General features: G+C 41.7%; 3 protein-coding genes across 9 annotated transcripts; 1 reads left to right on the forward strand and 2 right to left on the reverse strand.

Annotated features, from left to right (window-relative positions):
• Nucleotides 1-26: 26 nt before the first annotated feature.
• Nucleotides 27-2,593, reverse strand: seraf (Schwann cell-specific EGF-like repeat autocrine factor). 2 transcript variants are annotated; one of them, XM_027025627.3, is made up of 5 exons: nucleotides 2,316-2,589; nucleotides 1,888-1,983; nucleotides 1,124-1,228; nucleotides 769-864; nucleotides 27-395 (listed from the first exon to the last, which is right to left on the reverse strand). In XM_027025627.3, exons 1-5 carry the CDS (start codon nucleotides 2,539-2,541, stop codon nucleotides 283-285), a joined length of 636 nt encoding a protein of 211 aa, XP_026881428.2. In that variant the 5' UTR covers nucleotides 2,542-2,589; the 3' UTR covers nucleotides 27-282. The 2 variants fall into 2 exon arrangements, with proteins under 2 accessions (XP_026881428.2, XP_081556537.1); XM_081700411.1 differs by lacking the exon at nucleotides 1,124-1,228 and having other exon boundaries at nucleotides 2,316-2,593.
• A 1,328-nt stretch (nucleotides 2,594-3,921) lies between these two features.
• On the reverse strand, nucleotides 3,922-10,074 carry tmem106ba (transmembrane protein 106Ba). 2 transcript variants are annotated; one of them, XM_027025647.3, is made up of 8 exons: nucleotides 9,534-10,074; nucleotides 8,420-8,611; nucleotides 8,180-8,243; nucleotides 7,579-7,738; nucleotides 7,232-7,372; nucleotides 5,896-5,942; nucleotides 5,399-5,452; nucleotides 3,922-5,187 (listed from the first exon to the last, which is right to left on the reverse strand). In XM_027025647.3, the coding sequence occupies exons 2-8, from the start codon at nucleotides 8,607-8,609 to the stop codon at nucleotides 5,067-5,069; spliced, it is 777 nt and encodes a 258-aa protein (XP_026881448.1). In that variant the 5' UTR covers nucleotides 8,610-8,611; nucleotides 9,534-10,074; the 3' UTR covers nucleotides 3,922-5,066. The 2 variants fall into 2 exon arrangements, with proteins under 2 accessions (XP_026881448.1, XP_081556584.1); XM_081700458.1 differs by lacking the exon at nucleotides 9,534-10,074 and adding an exon at nucleotides 9,274-9,492.
• Nucleotides 10,075-11,566: 1,492 nt separating this feature from the next.
• On the forward strand, nucleotides 11,567-20,402 carry lsr (lipolysis stimulated lipoprotein receptor). Of its 5 annotated transcripts, none has more exons than XM_081700500.1 (11): nucleotides 11,567-11,787; nucleotides 14,560-14,886; nucleotides 15,352-15,471; nucleotides 15,880-15,936; nucleotides 16,727-16,873; nucleotides 17,245-17,448; nucleotides 17,695-17,751; nucleotides 17,955-18,068; nucleotides 18,437-18,710; nucleotides 18,905-19,370; nucleotides 19,654-20,402. In XM_081700500.1, exons 1-11 carry the CDS (start codon nucleotides 11,748-11,750, stop codon nucleotides 19,687-19,689), a joined length of 1,842 nt encoding a protein of 613 aa, XP_081556626.1. In that variant the 5' UTR covers nucleotides 11,567-11,747; the 3' UTR covers nucleotides 19,690-20,402. The 5 variants fall into 5 exon arrangements, with proteins under 5 accessions (XP_081556626.1, XP_026881440.1, XP_081556628.1 ...); XM_027025639.3 differs by having other exon boundaries at nucleotides 11,568-11,787; nucleotides 17,955-18,083; XM_081700502.1 differs by lacking the exon at nucleotides 15,880-15,936 and having other exon boundaries at nucleotides 11,568-11,787.
• Nucleotides 20,403-23,015: the final 2,613 nt, after the last annotated feature.

The following is a 23,015-nucleotide window of genomic DNA, read 5'->3' on the forward strand; positions in this document are numbered from 1 at the left end:
GGCTTGTAATAAAACTTGTAGTTGATTTTGCATTTGAATGGAATTTTATATATTTAACGTGTTTGTACAGTATATTCACCAGTGAACCTTCATTCTTTGTCTTTTGTATTTACCACGTAAATAATCCATTACACAGCATATTTTGTGTCATTGCATATAATAAATGCATGTTGAATATCTAAACATGTATAAAGTAAAACATCAAATGAACAAACACTAAGGAATAGCACCATTCTGAAAAGGCCCCAGTTGTGCACAGGGCGGCCGTGGCGCGAGCTTTGGCTAGAAGAGCTTTCTCCTCTCCTCACACTGGGGCCCTGAGAAAGGAGCACGGCAGCGGCAGGAGTCTGGAGACACACACTTTCCTCCATTCACACAGGGCTTCTTACACACAGCTGCAGGGGCAGAGAGATGAACATGTTAGCATGTATGAACATGTCGAACTGTGTCGCTATGTATGCAGCTGGTGTGAATGCAGTATTTCAGCTGGTTTTAATGGCAGCACAGACACCCAGTGTAGTCATAGCGTGATCAACTGGTCTAATAGTATTACGCCATAATAGCTGCCATAATATTATTTAATGCAATTACACACTTTATTTATGGTACTTTATTATTGGCATCATAATAGTATTTTAGTTTTGTTTCAATAAGTTAGCTTACGTTAACATATGATACACTAACAAAACATATCATTCATAGTATTTATGTAATTCAAAGTATCGGAGGTAGTTCTGTTGTGTTGATGTGGTGTGTGTGCTAGCTCACCTGTGTGACAGGCACCCCCTACCCATCCTTCCGGGCAAGTGCAGATTCCTGGAGCCACGCAGCTGCCCCCATTCCTGCAGCCCTGTGGACAGGTTGCTATGGAAACAACAGCAGAGCACATGCTCAGAATGTCATGCAGTTACCAATCAGCTGTCTGGACATGTGCAGTAGGCCCCCTGAACGTCTCCAGCTGCATGTTTCATTAACAACTGAGGGGCACTGAGTGGAAAAAGACCAGATGAGAAAAGCTGGAACTCTGCCCCCAAGAGCTCTGGAGATCCATTTACTGCTTAAACTTTCACAAGTTAATAATTGGGATTAAGTTCAGATATTTTAATCGATTAAGTCAACAAACCTTCTTGGCATTTGGTGCCAGTCCAGCTGGAGGGACAGATGCACTTTGCCTCTCCATTCACTGCAGTGCACTCACCACCATTCCAGCACCCACCATCGCACACCACTATTAAATGCAAACACCCCATTAAAGAACTCATCAGGCCATTCTTCTCTCTCTCTCTGCCTCTCTCTCTCTCTCTCTCTCTCCCCGCCTCTCTCTCCCTCTTTCTCTCTCTCTCCCTCTCTCTCTCTGCCTCTCTCTCTCTCTCTCTCCCCGCCTCTCTCTCCCTCTTTCTCTCTCTCTCCCTCTCTCTCTCTGCCTCTCTCTCTCTCTCCCCGCCTCTCTCTCCCTCTTTCTCTCTCTCTCCCTCTCTCTCTCTGCCTCTCTCTCTCTCTCTCTCCCCGCCTCTCTCTCCCTCTTTCTCTCTCTCTCTCTCTCTCTCTCCCTCTCTCTCTCTGCCTCTCTCTCTCTCTCTCTCCCCGCCTCTCTCTCCCTCTTTCTCTCTCTCTCTCTCTCTCTCCCTCTCTGCCTCTCTCTCTCTCTCTCTGCCTCTCTCTCTCTCTCTCTCTCTCTCTCCCTCTCTGCCTCTCTCTCTCTCCCTCTGCCTCTCTCTCTCTCTCTGCTTCCATGTCAGTAAATGTTTTCTTTGTCTCTGTTTTCTCATGAAAATGTGACCTTCATGGCTTCAAGCATCTTGCTAAAAAGGGCTAAAATGACAAAAGTGAGAGTGTGTTTAAGAAATAGCAGAGTGACGGAGGCTTTGGTAGAGTGCACTCAAATACCTCGGTGACAATATCTTCCTCCAAACCCTGAAGGACATCTGCATTTTCCAGGTCGAAGACATTCACCCCCATTTTTACATTTTGGGTTGCAATTTGCTGAAATCAAAAATCACCCTGTAAAATTTAGTCTTATAAGACATTGTTCTGTAAGTTCAATTGCATTGTAGTAGAAATGTAAGACCTTCAGTCTTACAGACCTTAGAGCATCATGTGTGTTCATTAAGAAGAGGCACAATAAAAATGTTATACACACATTCACTAGAGTTACAATAACAATGTTATATAAACACACACCTTTACTAGAGTTACAATAACAATGTTACACACACACACACACACACACTCACTAGAGTTACAACAAATATGTTACTCGCACATGCAAACATTACCACAGTCCCTCAACAGGTAAAACTAAAAGCAAACATCACCATACTGGCAGGTCTCTCCCTCATATCCATGTGAGCAGTAGCAGGTGTTGTTGCGTATGCAGATACCAGCGTGTTTACAGGGTGGGTCACATGTAGCTTTGGGGTCAAAGACGAACGGTAGGGAGACCCCACGCGGTGCGTCCGAGCTGGCCAGACACACGCCAGCCTGCAGGGCCAGCGCGAGCAGGAGCAGGGTGGACCTACTGCCGAGCACTCCCATTCTCATGTCCACTCTCACGCGCGGAGCTGAGAAGAGTGAAGCTCCACAGGCTGCTAGCTGCCCTCTGCATTGTTTGGGTGCCGCACCACAGCACCCCTATTGGACAGAAGCGGAATGGCAGAGGGCTGCAGCTGAACTAGCACAGGAGGAAAGAGTCTAGGAAATAGAGTGAGAGTCAGTGTGATGATTATCTTCAATAAAAGGCATGTTGTGATAAAGGGTCTCTAGAGTTTTGCTTTTGTACTGTTATTATAGAATGCATTTCCATCAGAATTTGAATAATGAAAAACACTAGTACTGATTTGGAATTTTAGTGATGATTAAGAGAAGCAATGTAAACCCAATCATTACTACACAGGCAGTAGTTATTGGTGGTATATCTCCATGAGGTCTAGTCCACAAAAATGAGTATGACTTCCTATGAAACTTCCATGGCCTATTTGAAAAGTATCACATTCCCAGTTGCAGGGAAATGGTTTCTCCAGATGTGCACCACATTATCCCCCCGCGCAGTCGAAGCACAGCGCTGTATTCTCAGACCAGATGTAGTGACAATCCTTTCCCTTCTCTGGCCTGCATCCTTTTTGCATTGAAGATTTAATTTCAGGGTAATACTCATGCGTCTTAGCAACTCTGCTGGACTCTTCCTCCTTAATGATCAGAACATATAAGTTGTGATATAACTATTTACCATACATAAGTAACCATACATTTTTACATTAGATGACTTACTTATTCACTAATGCTTTGAATGATTTTTAATGGCAGTAAACTAGCTAGACCAGTGCACATTATATAGCTGTCAAACATTTTGTCACTGCAGACAGAATAATTGTCTGTCTATACACAAGCAATTATCCATCATAAAATAGGTTTATAGCCTATAGCCATGGAATGATGTTTCAAAGGGTTCATTAAAGTGGAAGAGAACAGGCATCTCTCCTGAAACTGGGACAGGAAGCAAAAACCATTTCCAATGGCATCAACAGATGTGCGTGGTTGTTTTGTTGAGAGACACCCAGGGCGCTGCATCGGGGCATTTAAACCCTTTCAACGGTAGTCCAGCCGAGGAAGCACCCTACCACAGCCACGGTCAGTCACAGTACAGTGACGGCTCCTTTCCCTTCCTCCCGCTCTTCCTCAGTCACAGGACCAGTTTAATATGATAAACAGCCCTACTAGATCTTTAAAGTAGGACTTCACACTCTACATTTTAAGATTCTTTATTTCCAAGCGTCTGGATGAAAATGGTTTGTAATGATGCATCATAAAATCTCAAAATGGCACGTTCACATGTGTTGCGTATACATTCTGGGACTCGTTTTCCAAAAGTATCGTGGTGTTAAGATCATCTTAAATGAAAAAGAGAGAAACTTCACTATGAAACTCGCTCTACCATTTAATGATTTCTAAATCACGTTTCTCTAAAAAAAAAAAAAATCAAGAGAAAAATTGTTAAAATGGCACCACCTTGTGAGCATATGGTATACTCACACCATACTTCTGAATCACATGCTAACACGATGCACTTTTTTAAATACATCTTTCTGGAGATTGTAAGTAAATGATATACAGTAAATGCATCTTGCATTGCTCTTGCAATATAACACTTTTTAGACTGCTAAACGTAAGCTGGAACTGGACAAGGATTTTAAAAAACAGTCTGAGAGTGATTAATGTACGGTGGCCACATCACTATTTAAATCACAATATTACAACCCATAAACAATAACAAAAAGGCAACAACACTAAGCAGAGCACATTGCAGCAATATTAATATCGCTTTTTGAAAGGTTTTCATCTTATGAAATTAATTTCTTTCGAATGTTTCATTTTCAGACTCTGGCCTAAAATAAACAGCATGTCAATTATTCGGTTCGGTTGATTAATTGTCTTCTGATTGTGTGGTTATCCACGATGACGCTACCTAAAACTAAAAAAAATTAAAAACCTAAAACCCCTACCTAAAACTAAAAATGTATACATTAGAAATCTATTAAAATATATCGCCAAATCATTATTTAAAAATAGATTTTAACTTTAATAATTTGGAGAAGTGTGTTAAATGAAGCTGTGGTGGTTCTTAACACAGTAATGCACATTCTTTTCCTCACATAGCTCATCACTCTTCATATGGAAAATTTTGTGGTTCATGAGTAAAGTCTAACCTTTTTGACTGCATTGCATATTTTTTTAATAGACAATATATTATTGTACACTTTTCTGCATAAACAAGCCTCTTCCTTTAACTCTCTTGGTCACTGAAACTGGAACTGAAAGTTTAAGATAACAATGCAATGCAAAGCCAAAGCAATCACTCTACTTCACCCACTCAGTCACTAAAAGTTATTCAAAAGTTGTTCCATCTCCCAAATCCAACTCTGGTGAGACAACAATAATGAGATCATTCTGACTGGAACTGCGGCCTTTCTGAGTTCACCAAACACAGGCACCAGGGGACATTCAGGGCACAGTTCTCTGATACGCATTGTTGAATAGAAGCTTAGTGTCCTCTGGGTCAAGGTCAGGGGTCACTCAATCACCATCATATGTCCACTGGGGCTGGTGGAGTTCGCGCCACAGTCCAAGTACAGGTATCGCTCCTGGGAAACCTGTTCAGCATGGCCAAGGTACATGGTGGTCAAAGTTATCCTGAGGAAAGACAATCAGACCAGACGGGAAGGTGAACCCAACCCCAACACACATGCGTGGGTTCCATTCAACAACATAGTAAAACAACTATCCCCAACACAAAGGAGTTATTGATTGTTAATAACCTGTAAGAATAAGAATCACATAGATGTTCCCATTGGTCTAACAATATATTCAAAATATGGTTAACAGTCAAATATTATGTACTTACTGCATCAACACCACAATGTTGTGCACTTTTATGTACTCCAATGTACAGAAATCACTGAAAAATAGACAAAATGTTTAAGCGGATGTAAACAATTTAACACTCAACTGTGTCTACACCCTGATAGCTCTCACTAAAACAGCCACTCTGAAAAAGAAAGTGTCTATGACTGTCCTGGAATGTTTAATCAGCAGCAAAAACATTTAAACATGATTGAGTTGTATTAACCAGTCAGGAAACTTCTCTACTAGGAGGTGATCCTCCCACTCTGCCAATAACTTTGTGAATGCATCCAGCAGAGAGAAGGGTAGAATACGGACTTAGCATGCCATGTCTAGAGAGAAACACTTGGGAGAAAAATGAGGATTGAGGGGATGGGGCTCCTTCTTTGATGAAGTGTGGCAGAACCCTACAAATGTTTTAGCACACGCAATAAAGTTTAATGAAAATGTGCCTGGCAATTCCAGGTTCAGATAAGAAAGAACTGTAAGAGTACTTACAAAATGCTTATCTCGTTGGCCATTACTGTGAGAACAGAAAAGTCCATCTGCACAGGAGCAGAGCTTCAGAGCTGATAGCGGATGTTAGCATTACACACAGTATTCACAAAGCACTAAAGGTGCCTGATTAGAAAATCATGTGTAACAGAGAAAAGGGCACACTGGACGTCCAAAGCTGATTTGCTCACTGTAACAACTAATACATTTCTAATTACATTTTCTCAACACTTCAATAGAAAAAAAACACAGCATAAATTCATATAATAGGGATAATATACAGGATCTAAAAAAATTGCATGCTTCTTTAACATCTGGCCCTGATTGCAAACAATATTTTTTCTAGAGCATGTATTTACAAAGCTAAATTAAGAAACGCTTGCTTAAATCTGAATTCCCATTATTCTAGTCTAGGGATCATGTCTGGATTATCCACCTCCTCCAATGTGTTGTACACAATGGCAGACTCATTGTGAGGTCTCCAGTGTACACCCTGCCGCTGTTATCTCCACTTCAGGTTGATTAGGAGTTCATGACTCATTCTGAACGGGACCTCAAAAACAACAGCATTCAGAGCCACTCCCTAAACTAACCTAACATTTTCCGGAGAAACGGCAGAGGTTGTGTAGTTGCGGTTGTGGCCAAACATCCAGAAGAAGCAAATTACACTGAGTCTGATATGTGAATCCATTAAAGGCTCAAGCTTATGGTTCAGTGGCCTGTGAGGGTATTCATCAGGTACTGCAGACCTGCAATATCCTGAACGTTAGACTAGCAGCAGCATTCCACTACTGGGAATGAGGTCAGGCCAGTAAAATCTGACTAGGTGTGGTAAACAACATTACCAGATACCTTTGCTTTGTTCTGGCTTGTTCTAACATCAAGATAACTGTTGAACATAAACTGCTGAATGGAGTTATGAAATAACTGAAGCCGATGCCTAAAGCTCCTCCTTCCCTAGTCCATATTTAAACCCACAGTCTCCACCATCCTCTGTGGCGAAACATTTGTCACCTCCTCTCCTCCCTCTGGTGGAGTAACTCAGCTGTGCTAGCGGGGTCTGCCCAGAGATGAGGCCCAAGTTCTGCCTCTCCTAAGGTTTCATAATTGCACCCAACCATCGCTGAAGGTGTAGCCTGCTCTCGTAGAAAAGTAAACAGCCGAGAGGCTCTATGTTTTTAATGTTACTTTTTTTTTTTGAAAAGCATACAACTACAGGACTACTAAGATCAGTGGTCCTGTGTTAAGATCAGATATGCACAGATATGTGAAACAGGACCTGCTATGAAAGCAGTGATAACTGAAACTTGACAATAACACACCATTGTTCAGAATGTACCTGTTGCATGTCCAGGGGCATAACAGTTGTCACATTGCTCATAAGTGACTTTCCAATCACCGTGTTATAGAACTGCACCTGTGCTGTGATGTTTGCCACTTTTACAGGATAGTAGTTGTTGTTAGTAATGTTGAGAGTATTCTAACAAACGAAAGGAAAAAGGAAAAAAAAACAGATTAATTCAAATTTAATTCCACCAACATCAAACAGCTCAAAATGCCTACACCCATCTTGAGTGTAGCTCAAAGTGTATCTGTAATCTGATTAGCCCTCTTTAAGCTTTAAAACAGGGCTTCATTCACACAAGGTGCCAATCCACCAAAGATGGAAGAAACATAAGCTCTTACTGTGATGTTGATATACATGATTCGTTGTTCTGTATCAAAAGTGACATACGAAGACTTCACACCGATATAGTGAACGTCTATGGCACGTGGGAACAGGAAGAACCCAGCCAGCACGAAGAGCAGTATGCACAACAGCACTGACAAAAGGACGTACAGCTTTCTGGAAATGTACAGACATTCATATTACAGTCACACAAAGGTTTCCATCTGATAGAGTATATATGTAAAATATGAGCGATAATGCCATATAATATGGCTGCTGGAATAAACCAGCAATGCATATGCAGAACAGCACTCTCAATATGTTAACGTTTTTCATGTAGGTAAGTTTGCATGTCTACCAGTGCATGTCTTCCTTTTCGTATTTAACAGAATGGTAAATGACAACACAAGTATTTTCTTATGTAACATTTCAGCTGCCTGGTATTAGCCTCCATCGGGGGTGAATTAAACTTCTTCAATCAGATCATAAAGCTCATAGGTAACCCTGCTGGATAATGACAATGGCCACATATCTCCATAGCAACACATTCAGAAGAGCTGGAATGTATCACAGCTGTAGTGTGTGTGAGACACGATGAAACCGTACTGTGAGACTTACGTTCGTCTTGGCCTCAGTCTTTGGTCGCTGTATGGAATTAAAGCAACAAGCTGATTTTCTTGTTCTGGACAAGAGGTAAAGCACACCATAAGTACCATAACATATTGACTTAATACATTTCATAGCAGTTCTGTAGTGCTCCAAATTTGTTAAAGAATATCACTAGAGAAATAAGTGGAGCCAGTGAACCAGTTAAAAGTGTTAAAAGTGAACAGGTGCAATTGACAGCCATGCCTTTACCTCTTGGTATTCGTCCTGTGCCTTGACAACTGGGACAAGTGACACTGTCCCTGCCTGTGAACTCAACGTAAGGGAACTGCAAAATGTCACTCTTCTCATCCTGTTCTGGTTCAGAGTCAGGCTCCTTTGGGCTTAGGTGTTCATGAGCCGGACTCTTGGGTTTTGGCAAGGAGAACGCGGACTTCCCCATGGCTGGATTTATCAGGGAGAGAGAAAAGTGAAACCACTGAACATTCCTATATTTAAGTGACTGTGTGAAATGACTAACTCAGAAGAAACAAGCAAACAAACAAAAACAAATGTGGATTTTGTGAATTTCACACACACACACAAAAAAAAAAAAAAATAAAAAATAAAAAAAAAAATATATATATATATATATTCAGGTTTCATACAAAATTAAGATACTGAAAAACTATGTGAAATTGCACAATGTTTACATCATTTTAAGGGTATATTTGTTTTGATCTTTTTGATGTGTCATTGTTCAACTAATTCATCTGTTAAAATGCACTTCACCAGGGGCTCGGACTGCCTGGTTCACAAAGACACTATTCACCCCTGCGTTTTATCATTTCAAAGACTCATTTCACTAATTAAAATCGCAAGTGTACAGGAGCATTTTAATTTGTTTCCTAGTAATAGAAACATTCATAATAATCATAATAAGCGTATAATGCAGATAAGCTTTGCGTGCACAAGCGTTATATGCAGCAATGAGCAGATAAGCCTGTCTGGAAATCTACATCCAGCAGACTCAATACATGGCCTGTATCCAACAACAAGACGCTCGATATTATTAAGAAGAAAGGATTACACGTCAAGGCTTTCTCTTGCCAGCTCGACTAACCTACATTCAAACAATTATCACCAAACCCGCCGAGGGCCGAATGGCAGCCTGTCAGCAAGGACGAGGTGTAATTGTGCGTCGTTACTCCCTCAGGACATCGGTGTTCAAGGCTGGAGCCTGTTTGTGCGTTCAGACTTTCCTAATCACGATGCTGTCATGCTTTTAAATGGCTCTGAAACATCACGGCGACATAAAAGTCACACGGCGGACGTTAAATCGTGTGGGATAAGGATGAATGCTAAACAACTGTTACCCAGTTCTTACCTCTGTTTTAATACGGGATTCAATGTTTCCTCTGCAACGCAAAAGTAGGAATTTCTCTCTAGGGCTCCTGGCAGATCCTCGCTAGGCCACGCCCACGCCTCTTCTTATTGGTTGTTGTTGGACGGGAGCGCTAGCGATAACTCGTTGGACCACGCCCACACCTCTTCTTATTGGTTTCCGCTGGACGGGAGTGTGCGCGATAACTCGTTGGGCCACGCCCATGCCTTTTCTTATTGGTTGCTGCTGGACTGAACTGTGAACGTCACACTGTTTCTGTAGCGTTTGCTTGTTTTTTTCCGTATGAAATCAAGGTTCTTCTCATAGTTACAGTGGCCGGGAAGACCCATCGAGTTACCAAACGCTCTGCAACGGCTCAAAACATATTAATCAGAATGATTTAACGTCATTCTTCAGTTTCTGAAGTTGAACACATTTTTATTTTATTTTTTTGCACCACAAAAAATGTAGCGCACGTGTTCTCATTTTGATTAATGTACTTTGTGTAATTGCAGGGCATTTTTCATTTGTAGCGCGATGGGTCTTCATGGCCCATAGTACTGTTACAAATATTATTTTACAATTATGACTTGGTTAAACATAGCATATTTGTCTTGATATATATATAAATTTTGGGGTTATTTCCTAACTGCTTTACATTCGTGACAAAAAATAGAATTAGTCTTGGTTCAAGGACCATGGTATTCTCGTTTTCTAATATTTAATGTTAACATGTTACAATAAAGATTTTTTATTCGTTATTTACTTATTTTATTCTTTCAGTCTTTATAACATGGAAAGTGGATTCCCATGTTTCTTTAAAATTAGTCTGTGAATTCTTTAAAGTGGTGATTTATAGTTACACACCTGAATTGCCACCATTTTTTTGTCGAGCAGAGAATATAATTTTATTTAAAAAAACATCCAAATATCAAAATATCCATAATTTCTAAGACTCACTAGTGTCACTACAGTACATTTATATAACATTTAGAAATGACTGGACAAACTGTTATTCAAGTTCAGATTTTTAGTTAAAAGCAAAGTCTACAAGCTGAAACTTTGGCTCACATTTGATAACCACTGGAGGCAGACGGTTTGATTATGTGATCTCAATATTCAGACACTTACTTTTTTTTTTCTCTTTTTTTTTTTGCATTTATTTAGTTGAGATTACAGAATCAGTGAGTTTCGTAGCATGTTCGCCAACTGTTAATGAAGATCAGAAATTATAGTTTCATTTCAACCTACTATACATATCCTCATTAAATTTAAATAAAAGTATTGAATCAAAACAGTTTCTCTTTTGTTTAAATCATCACATCCGTGTTTGAGTAATCCCATCAGCAAAGTCTGCTAAAGCCGACTCAAGATGAAGTGTTCAGATCAGATCCAGGTCCTACAGATTTCCCATCCTCCCTTTACCTGGGAGTCAGGTGTGATGACAGAGTGGACCAACAATTACATGAACCAGTGGACCAACAATTACATGAACCATTTCATCAACATTCAGAACCGGATCTGATGTCCAGATTTGAATATCACTCAGATGAACGGCAGAATTAGTCAGGGCTCCGGCCTTCTGGACTGCAAGTACGGAGAAGCCTGGAGATTCAGACTGGGCTATTTTTCCATTAGAGAAAAACCCTTCAGACCCAGAGTTCCTAATATAGCCATGACTACAGTGTGATGTGCGACTTTAGTGGCGTGTGCGCGTAACCCACTGTGCTGTGTCTGTAATCATTAACCTTTTCGTGTGCGTAAGAGGACCAAACCATTTTCTCACTGCGCTTGAGGGACAGTGGGTGTAGCCCGTTAAATATAAAACGTAAAACATACTACATTTATACTCAAACAAGAGAAGGTAATCCATATCAGCCCGTTTTGGTATTTTTAAAGACTCACTAGAATAATTTCCCTTCATAATACATAGTTATATAGAGATTATTATCAACCGAACCCCTGCTGGATCAGGTAAAGCAGCTTTCGTGAGGTGCTGTCTGCCTTCCTACTTCACCTGTGGAGTTTCACGTTACTGTCTCAGACCAACACACAAAATGGAGGGTATACCTGCGTGAGGAAAATACTGCGAGAAAGCTGCGGATCCTTTTTTCCCCCCCAAATGTGTGATCGAATTTTCCATTCGCACCTTGGTATTTAACGCTGGATATATATTTTTTTCTTTTTTGTCATTAATTTAGGGGACCATATCTCAAAATGAGACTAACTTTAATCCTTTTCATCTGCTTAGTAACAGGTACGGGAGTTTTAAGTATTTTCAGTTGTTGTTACATGTCTATAGTGAGTTCATCTTGTCTTTTTAGAAATCTTTAGCCTATTAAAGTTATTTGGATAGACGTGCCGTTTAGCGGTTTTGTAAGCGAAGGCAAATTTGGCGAATAAAATACAAAAACAGCGTAGTCAAGGCCTAACGTTATGCTGTCAGATGCCTGGCACTAATGTCTTATAAGTGATATCCTAACATATATTTGTAAATGACTAACCTTTTATAAAGTTATTAGGCATGTTTGCTGTGCTATTGTTCCTTATTTTTTCCGGTCTATGATCATTAACCTACTTGGAAAGTTATGTTTTAATTCCACATGACCCCTTTTAACATAAGGCAGTAGGTGAGGTGCGCGTTCCCGTGAAGAGCGTGGGGAGGTGGTCACGGCGTGTCCGACAACGGTGTGGCTCAAGCCTGAGTCATCGACACCGGACAGTCCCATAGCTGTCCGCTTTCGTCTAGCGCAGCATTTCAGTGTGATGTCACGTAGATATAATGACGCTAGTCTGCTTTCTTGTAGGGTAAAACTAACCCTAACCCCCGCATCTCGCATTTACTTAGTTCTTTTATCGAGCCTTTTTTTTCCTGATAGAAAATCTCGCTCTCTTGAATATGCGTTGCTCCAAGAAACACGATTACCACTTCGTTTTTAACCACATCTTGTTTTCTTTCACTCGTAGTGTTTGAGCTTGCAGGAATTCAGATGTTCATTGGTGAAGATGTTCACTAATGTGTAGTTAGGCTTTTTGTCTTTTAAAAGTTTCAGGACGCTTGCAGCAAGAAGTTGCCTGGTGAGCTCTCAGGAACAGTAATATATATTCCCTTGTAACTGGATACAGTGAGCATTGACCTCCTTGTCTTTCGTGAACATGGGAAGAGTAGTGCAGTAGAAGATGAAGAACTGAATTGACTAGGGTGGTATTGGGTGGAGAGATCCTTATATTACAGCTGCAGTGACTGAAAACTCTCTAAGTGAGACGATGCCAAACCACATGGATGTGCACCAGTTGTTCAGGAATAATCTCTGGGTCTAAACAGGCTTTCAGTTGAAGCTGAATTGCATTCCATGTGATTTAACAGTGACAATCATTAACAACCTGTGATGAATCTTACTAAATGAATTTTGTACATAGCAAGGTGACCCAACAGCCAGAGATTATTCCTGCTGTATGTTTCCTGAAGCTGAATCAGGTCTACTGTAGCTTGCCTTAACCATGGAAGTGCTTTTCCTGATTGTTTACTTTCATTGTTTTGCATGAAAGTTCCTTATCAAGAAGTGGCGGGATATGACTACTGCATCATGATAATTGCATTACATTTGCTAAAGGCATGTTTAACCCCTGTAGTACTTTCTTTTCACAACAATGCTGAATAATTGTTAAATGCTTAAATACTCAGTAGCAAGATGTCAAAATAAGAGCTTCAACACAAAAGTTATGGTTTAACCAGGGTCATGGAAATGATCAGATACTGCATATGAAAAGGAAAAAAAAACTTTTAACTTACCACAGCCACCAGTAATAAATATCAGGAAATATGTCACCATTTTGTCACCAATGGCATTTGAAAAGGATACCTTGTTGAAGTACTGATTGCCATCCATTAACATTTGGTTTGTCGTCAAAAATCATGGCGTAAATCAAACCAAAACTCACACGTGTGTGTGTGTGTGTGTGTGTGTGTGTGTGTGTATGTACATAATTCTTGTGCTACGCTATTGTATAAATTATATTAATTTGCTTAAGTTTACTAATTACTAAATTCTACAAATATTTTCTTTAGTACTACTAATGAAATAACCCTTACTGGAAAGTCAAAGCTTTCAGTCTATTGGCCTTACTCACTTTACCTGTCGAACAGTGCTACACCAAAGGCTATGCTAAGATAAACCACACCATGGAGGCATTTCATGGTTTCTTCTGTATAGTGTAATGTGTCTTGCAGTGTCTCCACCAGAAGAACACAAATGTGTAAAGTCTGGCTCACATAGTGATATTATTCACGCTTGTTTGACGGGTTTTTGCTACAGTGTGGTAAAATAGTCAGGTGAAATATGAAAATCATACGCATGAGCAGAGTGTTGAAAAGGTAAGGCAAGATGGAGCATGCCTGTTTATGTCTATAAGGCCAAAACTGGTACAGTTCTAGGTTACATAAAGGGGGAAATAACTCACACCATTCATGTTGTCAAGTGAGGATATGTCTATCACCAAGATATTAAGCAGTGTCAACTAGGTGCACACCTGGAAAAATAAATCGGATTTTTTAAAATCGGATCATCCAGACAGTGACCCTTTATGGTTAAATGATTTATAACATTTTCACACTGATCATCGCAGATGGAAGGTATCCACAGTGTTTGGAATCCCCAGAATCCCTGTTGGAATGAATCGCCTCCCGTTTCCCAGCCCACGCACTGTTTCAATTGGTGGTTGGCGTCTTAATCCACCCTCTTTGGAATTGCTTACAATGGCCGTTGAATACCATGAGCTAACAGAACCTTTTTGAACATGTCACCAAATACCAGTGCACAACATGATGGAAGCAATATTTCCATTTTTTTATGGCAATTTAAATTTCTTTTGAATGTTATATTTTGACAGGATATTAATCTTATTAGTCTTATTTAATCTTGCTGCCATTTTGTGGTAAAAATGTCAGTTTGTCCATACTCTTGGTAGCTGTCAGTTTGGAAATGGTGGTTAACTAATCATCACTAACTAATCTCATCTTTTCTTACAGGCTTCACGACAGCGGTCAACGTCATTTGTCCAGTGAAGCGTTATGTGGTCATCCTTTTTCAGCCTGTCACTCTTAGGTGTGATTACACAACCACTGCCACAGTTGCCCCTCTGATCACCTGGAAGTACAAATCGTTCTGCCGAGACCCAATCCAGGCTGCCTTGAATCCAAGCAGTATTGAGAACACCTTGGTGCAGGCCAACCCCAACTACAACCCCAACATCGAGTGTGCGGACAATACGAGGACCATAAGCATTGTGGCCTCGAAACAGACCTCTGTCACGCTGGGAAACAACTACCAGGGCCGCAAGATCAGCATAATCAACAGTAAGAAACAGTGATGCTACAACGCAAACGGCTGCAAATGTTCAAATTGGAAGTGGCTTTTTTCCTTCTACCGTCGAACTACTTCCAAATGTTAATTTCTCTGATTGAAAAAAAAAAACCCTTGAATTTAGGTACATCTACTGACGTACAGTTGCAGGAATTGTGAGGTGACCTGAAATTGCAAGAGGGTTAAGTTTGGGCATGCAGCTAGCTAGGAGTGGCAGAGACCGGTAATTAAGATACTAGTAAAACTTGTAACCATTGTCAGAGTAGATCAAAATACTGCCTTCCCAACAGCTGTGCTGATAGGTAGCAATGATACCATATTATTGTTAGAATAAATAGTCAAGTACTTCTTGACCATTAGTTTAATATCAGTTTATGCAGAGCCTTAAAAGGAGCAAGGATAATAATGTGGGTTGGGTGTGTCCCACTGAAGCCACTGCCTTTCTTGCTCCTACCCAGATGCCGACCTCAACATCGCCCAGACGGCATGGGGTGACAGCGGCGTATATGTCTGTAGTGTTGCTTCCTCACAGGACCTCTCAGGAAATGGCGAGGACTACACCGAGCTCATTGTATTGGGTATTGTGTTGTATTGAATTATATTTTGCCCCCACACACCCCCCGCGAACACGCACACTTTGTGAATGTGTACAAACCTTAGTAAATCCTTTTTCTTTTCTTTTTTTTTGCTGCCACATTTTTAATGTCACCACTATAGACATTTCTGACTGTGTTTCTTTCCTTTGGTAAGTGATGCATTTTGCTAGCATACTGTAGTAGAGCTGAAGGGGTGAAATGCCGTATGGAGCGTTTCTTTTGGTTTGTGTTGACTTACCAAGTGCCGTTGGCCCGACGTGAGCCCCTTTGTCGTCACCAGTGAATCTGAGCTGTAGACTAGAGCAGTTTAAGAGCAGATAACGTTTCTGCTGGGGCAGATGCAGCAGAGCCTCTTTCAATAATTATGGCTTTGTCCTCCTTCTTTCACAGAGAGAAAGTCAAATACTACAGACCTTCTGCCTGGCATTGACTTACTGATCATGGAAGGTACACTATGTGCACCTCTAGTACTAGAATGCCGCTCAAGCTATGCACTTTTATCTCCACTCAAACCTTCAGAAGGGAAGCTACTGTGTAAAAGATGAAAATAAAGAGGAGATCATTTGGGGAGGTGGTGGGAGGGGTGTTCCTCAAGCACGTTATGCCAGAGTGGCACTTCTAAATCGGGTGCGTATTATTATTATTATTATTAGAAGCTAGTGGATGATTAAGATAATTGGGCCGTATGAGCAAGGTGTCTCGTGCATCATTTGAAAACTCCAAGGGATAGCTCAGCCCTTGGTTGTAGTTGTGGATGGTGCTCAATCTCTGGGATGGTGACACAAAATATCCAGGCTCAAGTCCACTCCTAACTTTTGTCGTGTCTGTGTGGAGAGAATGGTTATGATCTTTGTGGGCAGATTTGTTTGGCTGTGTTTAGAAGTCAACCAGTTGGGCTGATGTCTCTCTTTCTCTAGAACTCTGTAGTCTTTCTGGGCTGGTATGCAGAACTGTGTAGTGGTGTGTTGTATTCCCTGTGTTAATCATACAGTTATGCCAGTACTGCTGTGACATCCAGTTGCAGTTTGCATAGTTAAGCACACACACACTCATGCATTCTGTAACCAATTTTTCAGAATTTCAAAATGTCCTTAACCCAAGTATGTTCTTGCAAATTTGTATGCAGTTCTGAAAAATTGTTGAGCGTCTCTTTTGAGTGTTGAGTATTTGGCAGTAGTTGCTGAAGCTGTGGTACTGGTTAGATGTGATCCAACCAGTTTCTCTCTTCCTCTCTCAGACTGGTTGCTTGTAGTGCTGGTGGTGCTTGGTTTCCTGCTGCTGTTACTCTTTATTGGGATCTGTTGGTGTCAATGTTGTCCTCACACATGCTGTTGCTACATCAGCTGCCCCTGCTGCCCAGAGCGCTGTTGCTGCCCGCGAGCACGTGAGTGCACACGTTCATTCATTCACCCATCCATTCACCCATCCATTCACCCATTCATTCACCCATTCATTCACAGCGAACCCATGACTTCATACACCCAGTTACTCACCTAGGCGTTGTTCCTGTCTGCAGTTACCATGGTGGCTGCATAATGAAGTAAATGTAGTTTCTCTTCTAAACTCAAAATTTATTGCCGCAATTGCCAGTAGGCACAGCTGAATGGCTGTTGAGTTGCAGATTTACCAACTTGGTTCACTTGCTCTTATTATTTAATGGCTTATTTGTAGTTTATTTATTGCATTCTGTGTACAGTATTATGCGGGTGAAAGATGATGTAGACACTAACCCCTGGGTTTTTTTTTTGCTCACAGTGTATGAGGCTGGTAAGGCAGTGAAAGCAGGCCTCGCCAGTCAGTATGCCCCAACCATCTACGCCTCCAGCACATATGGGCAGCCAGTCTACGCCCTGGGGATGCAGACACCAACACCCCCCATTCCGCTGTTGCCCATCACACAGAGCGGTGCTGGCCATGCCCCCAATGGCTTCAGCAGGGATATGGATGCCCTCAGCTCGGGTGGGTAGCTCTTCCGCACCCAACGATTTTCTTTTCTGGAAAGCAATGCATTCAGTAAAGCTCGGGTAGCTAGTTTAATAAAATGTTGGCTTTGTTTGCCAAAGTAATGAGAATAAAGTAGGTTCTCAAGCCTGCACTGAGTGCTTGAGGTATAAGACATCATGGTTGAGCCCCGGGAGATGAAGGTTTTTACAAACGTCAGGTCGGCTGCAGCTGGCTCACTGATGTTTTCTCCTCCTGTTGTAGTTGGCCATGGATCTCAGGTACCTTTGCTGCTTGACCATGAAGGTGCACCAACCCAAAGTAAGTGAAGAGGGAAAACTTGTCGCAGAAACTCTAGGTTCTGCCTGCTATACATCCGTGAAGCCACCTGCAAACCTCTACTTTAATAAACTGCTGTACAAGGCCTGAGATCTACCAGCAAGAAGCTGAACAAATAATGTTTAAATGCCTTCACTGACTTTTCTGATTCAAGTGTATGAGGGCTGAACTTGGTTGTGTTTTAGCTCGAAGTGGATACCGTATCCAGGCCAACCAGGACGGGAATCCCACGCGTGTACTGTACTACATGGAAAGAGAGCTGGGGAACCTCGATCCCAGCCGCCCGGGAGACTCAGCAGGCAAATACACCCGCCGTGAGTGTCCTTGAGCTGGGGTCTGTCCCTGCAATCTCTCCCCATTTCTGGGATTTCTCATTTCTGAGGAGTGATTTATAGTGAATCCAAAAGGCCAATCTGGGTGAGACTGTGTTAAGTATCTCCTGGATTCTTCTTTTGTCTTGCCAAAAGTTTTGGTGATTTGTGTTGTGGAATAACTAATACAACCCAATATTTTTCCTTCTCTTTGGTATCATAATCCTTTTCTTGCTTCCACTCACTCACTCACTGACACCTACTCACACCTACCCTTCCTTCCTCATCCTGTGATCCTGCAATCTCTTTTCTTTCCACTTTATTTTCCTTTTTCTTGTGCTCATTTTCTCTGACAGTGGAAAGCGTGAGCGAGATCAGCTCACTGCACGATCCCGCGGATGTACGCAACCGTGTCCGTGCCAGACCTCCACAGCTGAACACTGTGTATGACGACGAGAACATGAGCACCATCAGCAGTGTATCTCAGCACAGATACAGAGACGATCCCAGGAGAGGGGGCGGGCCTGGGGGCTACCGCAGCCGCACTCGTTCCATGGAGGACCTTGAAGACGTCGGGCGGCGTTACAGAGATGATGAATGCTCTGCTAGAGACCGAGGACCCAGGAGAGGGTGAGTAGAGTGAAGAGGTTCAGGGGTCAGAGGTCTTATGATGACCTTATACATTTCAGACACCTGCCTCTTTCATTTAGTCTTAATTGAAGCATATCCTAAACCTTCGAAGGTTGGTGAACTGTTCTCAGTTACAAACGCTGCACTTAATCTTAAAACCGTAAATCCATGATGATTATTTCCTTGCCTTGCAGCTCTGAGAGTGAATGGAGCAATGGCACACGTGAGTACGGCCGCGACTTTGATGACCGACGGCGGCGCGACTACTCCCCAGATGACCGTGGCCGTGTCGGGCCCAGCGATCCCCGCGGGCCCGGCTTGCAAGGCCGGCGCACCCGTAGCCGTGAGGACCTGATAGAGCTGAATCGTGAGCGGGACCGCGAGCGGAGTCGCGCAGGCAGTCGTGGCGCGTATGATGACACTCTGCTGCTGGAGGCCATGGAGAGGAAGAGGCTGGGCGAACAGCAGCGAGCACGGAGCCAAGAACGACTGGACACCACCGCCGACAACTCGGAGCGGCTCCGGGGTGCACACGGGGGAGTGCCCATGCTGCCCCTCACCCGGCCTGTAGGAAACCCCGATCGCTTGCCAGCCTCCCCCCTACCCTATGCAGACGATACAGGCAGCTTACCCTCGTCCAAGAAGACCAACCTTCGCAAGGTGAGAACCAGACAGTTATGACGGACTTTTATACATCATCTTATATTGCGCCATTTAAAGATGTTTTGTCCTGATGGGGAAATAACAAATTGTTAACTCAAAAGTTTCTTTTGTTTCCTTAAGCAATGGGTAAAACAAAAAAGAGCAAAATAAGGCCAACAAATGTCTGACAATGGTCATATTTACACTGTAAGAGTGTGGACCAAAGGTGCTGGAATTGTGTGTGTTAAACCCACCCGCTGCAGTGCTGTGTTATTGATTTAAATATGTCTCTCTTCTGCAGAATGGAGCAGTGAGTCGTGAGAGTTTGGTGGTGTGACGCATCAGTGAGCTCTTCTAGAATGTTACACGTGACATTTGAGCTTTTGTAAGTTTGTAATATTTTTTTTGTCAGTTATGAGCTGTATATCATAGGGTAGGCGGGTATGTTGACATGCAATTGTGTCTGCGAAGCACAATGTCCTGATTTATTGAATTTTTACTGTTGAAATAATTTCTTAAATTTTTATGTAAATGTTCAAAGAATAAAACTTCCTCCTTTTTATTTAAAAAAAGACCTCAGACATGCATACCTTGAAAGACTGTTCCAATGATTGGTGAAGATTTTTCATTGTTTTGTTTTTTTTTGTTTACCATAATTTAACATCAATATTTACATCTCATAATAAAAACATGTACACACAACAAATTTTCACATGTTTCCAGCCTGCTGGATTCTTTCATGCTGTATTTGTTTTTAAAATCTAGGGATGGCAACAGTGATACCAGTGTATTGCTATATTTAAAGATGGTCTTACAAAAAGGTGCTGTCTGTTAATTTTAGAAATGTACTAATATTGTTTGTACCTTCTGTGTATTTTGTGGGTTATCATTGAAATAGCCAAAATTATGTAAATTACTTTAATACATTTTCATACATGTATTTTAAATAATTTGCGATGCTTTTATATTTGTATATTTTTTTTATAACAATCATGTCATAACTACTTTAATGGATGACAAATCACATTACAATAAATATGTTCTATGTGAGAGGTTTGATTTGTTTTTATTTTTTATTCTCCCCTCATGCTTTCCCTAGTTTTGGCCATTTTCCATGGTCTCTCATATATAGCCACTGGGTGGTGTAAGTCTTTCCCTCTGACCTATTTCACAGTCTTTGAGAACAAGAAAACCATGTTTAATCCCTCACTTGTAGTGTAACTTCATTTTACAGTATATGATTATGGTGAGGTTAGATGGGCGATCAGTGAATTGAACTGCACTTGGTTTGTTATATCTAGTTTTTATCTCGTACATAAATAAGCCACAAGTGTGTACCCCATTCTGAATTCAGAGATGTGTTTATATGCTGGAAAATTGATGAACTGCATTTCAGATGATTGTGTTTGATATAAGTTGCCAGTAAAAAGTTTAGATGCACCTACTCTGTTTAGTATTTTCCACATTTTTAGAATAAAACAATATCAAAAGAATGAAATAACATCACGACAAATATCATTATATATAAGTAGCCACCCTTTGATGACAGCTTTGTAGGGGCTTGGTGTTCTCTTAACCAGCTTGGAAGAAGTTCTTGTATACACTGAACACTTCCATGGTGAATAACTAAAATTCTGAATGCAGCAGTGCTGAAGGGGCTTTTAAAATTGTTTTATTATTTTATTTATTTTTATAGTTTCAAATATATATTTTTTTTGTTTTGGAAATCAACTCATTTGTAGACAGTCAATTTTCACTATTTATGTTTTTACAACTTTGAGAAGAAACTATTTAATTAAAATGCCTTGAAGACTATGAAAAACACATTCAGTCAGGTGTGTCCCAACGCTTGACATGTATAAGAAACTTATCAGGGCCATGGCTTCTCACATTTTCTTTGAAAGCTTGTTTGGTTTGGTAGAAATATCTGGCAGGATCTTGTTGGGCCTTGTTTCTCTGGTATGGCCTACTTTAGCTGCCAGCTGATGAAATGCAGCACAGAGGCAAGAATACCAGCACCTGTTGTGCCCAAGGGTCACATTTAGCCTTTTCTTTTTTTTTTTAATCATTATTACTATTTTATAGTTTGTTTTTTTTCTTTAACAGAAAAAAATGTTTTACTGCTCACTCTGAAAAACAGTTGAAGTGAAGATGCAAGCTTTGTCTCTGGTTGCCGCTTTAGTTCAAAAAGCAGAAAGTGGTTGCTGGCCAATAAAAGCATATCCCTTTTCTCCATCTGTTACATTAAAGAAGGCGAAAATCCAGTTTGGCTGTCTCTTGACTCTCTCGGCTATGAGCCTTAGTCATGGAGGGAGAACACAGGCTCGGCACACCCGAGGCCACCTGCTGCTCACTCCACCTCAGTACACCCGAGGCCACCTGCTGCTCACTCAAGCTCAGCACACCCGAGGCTACCTGCTGCTCACTCCACCTCAGCACACCTGAGGCCACCTGCTGCTCACTCCACCTCAGCACACCTGAGGCCACCTGCTGCTCACTCCACCTCAGTACACCCGAGGCCACCTGCTGCTCACTCAAGCTCAGCACACCCGAGGCTACCTGCTGCTCACTCCACCTCAGCACACCTGAGGCCACCTGCTGCTCACTCCACCTCAGCACACCTGAGGCCACCTGCTGCTCACTCCACCTCAGTACACCCGAGGCCACCTGCTGCTCACTCAAGCTCAGCACACCCGAGGCTACCTGCTGCTCGCTCCACCTCAACACACCTGAGGCCACCTGCTGCTCACTCCACCTCAGTACACCCGAGGCCACCTGCTGCTCACTCAAGCTCAGCACACCCGAGGCTACCTGCTGCTCACTCCACCTCAGTATACCCGAGGCCACCTGCTGCTCACTCCACCTCAGTACACCCGAGGCCACCTGCTGCTCACTCAACTTCAGCACACCTGACGACACCTGCCACTTACTCAACTTCAGCAAGCAAACAAGATGGATGTCAGCCTTCAATCGTTGATGTCTGCCTAAGCTTGGTGCAGTGTGGAGAGCCCTGCCTCCTGCTCTGGTTTTGACCCTTTGAGGTGGATGATACAATAACTACACTCCACTTGATGTGGAGCTATATGGAAGGCCAGAAGTAGATGGGTTGTTAGAGGAGAGATTGAGCAGCAGAATAAGAGAAGAAAGAGTTAGCATGTGTTCCTTATGGTTGGTGTTGCATGGTAGTGTTAGAGCTAATATCAAGAGACATCAGAAAATTAATCCATGTTGACATTTTGGATTGATTTACAGGGGAACACTCTTAGTGGTATAATGTAAAACACACACACACACACACACACACACACACACACACACACACGTGTATGTATAGATATTTACAATTGTTGTAAAGTGCACAGAGTTTCCAGAGAAACTGAACGCTTTGGACGGAGGTCCTTCAAAGCACTTTGCTTGCACAGCTGATGAAGGACCCCTGTCTAAAATGTCCTGTCTCTCTGGAAACTGTAGACTTTACTACAATATTCTATAATCTTTTGAATATCTCTAAACCTCTTACCACAGTACATTGCAGTTACCTACAATCTTTTTCATATATATGAAAAAGATTGTAGGTAACTGCAATGTACTGTGATAAGAGGTTACTGTGGTAAGAGGTGTATATATATATATATATATATATATATATATATATATATATAT

Source organism: Electrophorus electricus, chromosome 17, assembly GCF_041902795.1.
Source record: "Electrophorus electricus isolate QZ-2024a chromosome 17, ASM4190279v1, whole genome shotgun sequence".
Taxonomy (NCBI): Eukaryota; Metazoa; Chordata; class Actinopteri; order Gymnotiformes; family Gymnotidae; genus Electrophorus; species Electrophorus electricus.

Coding starts and splice junctions, on each gene's coding strand:
- seraf (XM_027025627.3), bottom strand. CDS start 2,541: ATGAGAATGGGAGTGCTCGGCAGTAGGTCCACCCTGCTCCTGCTCGCG. Junction 1,984..2,315: donor GGGAGAGACCTGCCAGTATG/GTGATGTTTGCT, acceptor TTTTGATTTCAG/CAAATTGCAACCCAAAATGT. Junction 865..1,123: donor TGGCACCAAATGCCAAGAAG/GTTTGTTGACTT, acceptor TTGTTTCCATAG/CAACCTGTCCACAGGGCTGC.
- tmem106ba (XM_027025647.3), bottom strand. CDS start 8,609: ATGGGGAAGTCCGCGTTCTCCTTGCCAAAACCCAAGAGTCCGGCTCAT. Junction 8,244..8,419: donor CACAGGACGAATACCAAGAG/GTAAAGGCATGG, acceptor CCTCTTGTCCAG/AACAAGAAAATCAGCTTGTT. Junction 5,453..5,895: donor GCCAACGAGATAAGCATTTT/GTAAGTACTCTT, acceptor TCTATTTTTCAG/TGATTTCTGTACATTGGAGT.
- lsr (XM_027025639.3), top strand. CDS start 11,748: ATGAGACTAACTTTAATCCTTTTCATCTGCTTAGTAACAG. Junction 11,788..14,559: donor TTTCATCTGCTTAGTAACAG/GTACGGGAGTTT, acceptor CTTTTCTTACAG/GCTTCACGACAGCGGTCAAC. Junction 17,449..17,694: donor TATGGATGCCCTCAGCTCGG/GTGGGTAGCTCT, acceptor CTCCTGTTGTAG/TTGGCCATGGATCTCAGGTA.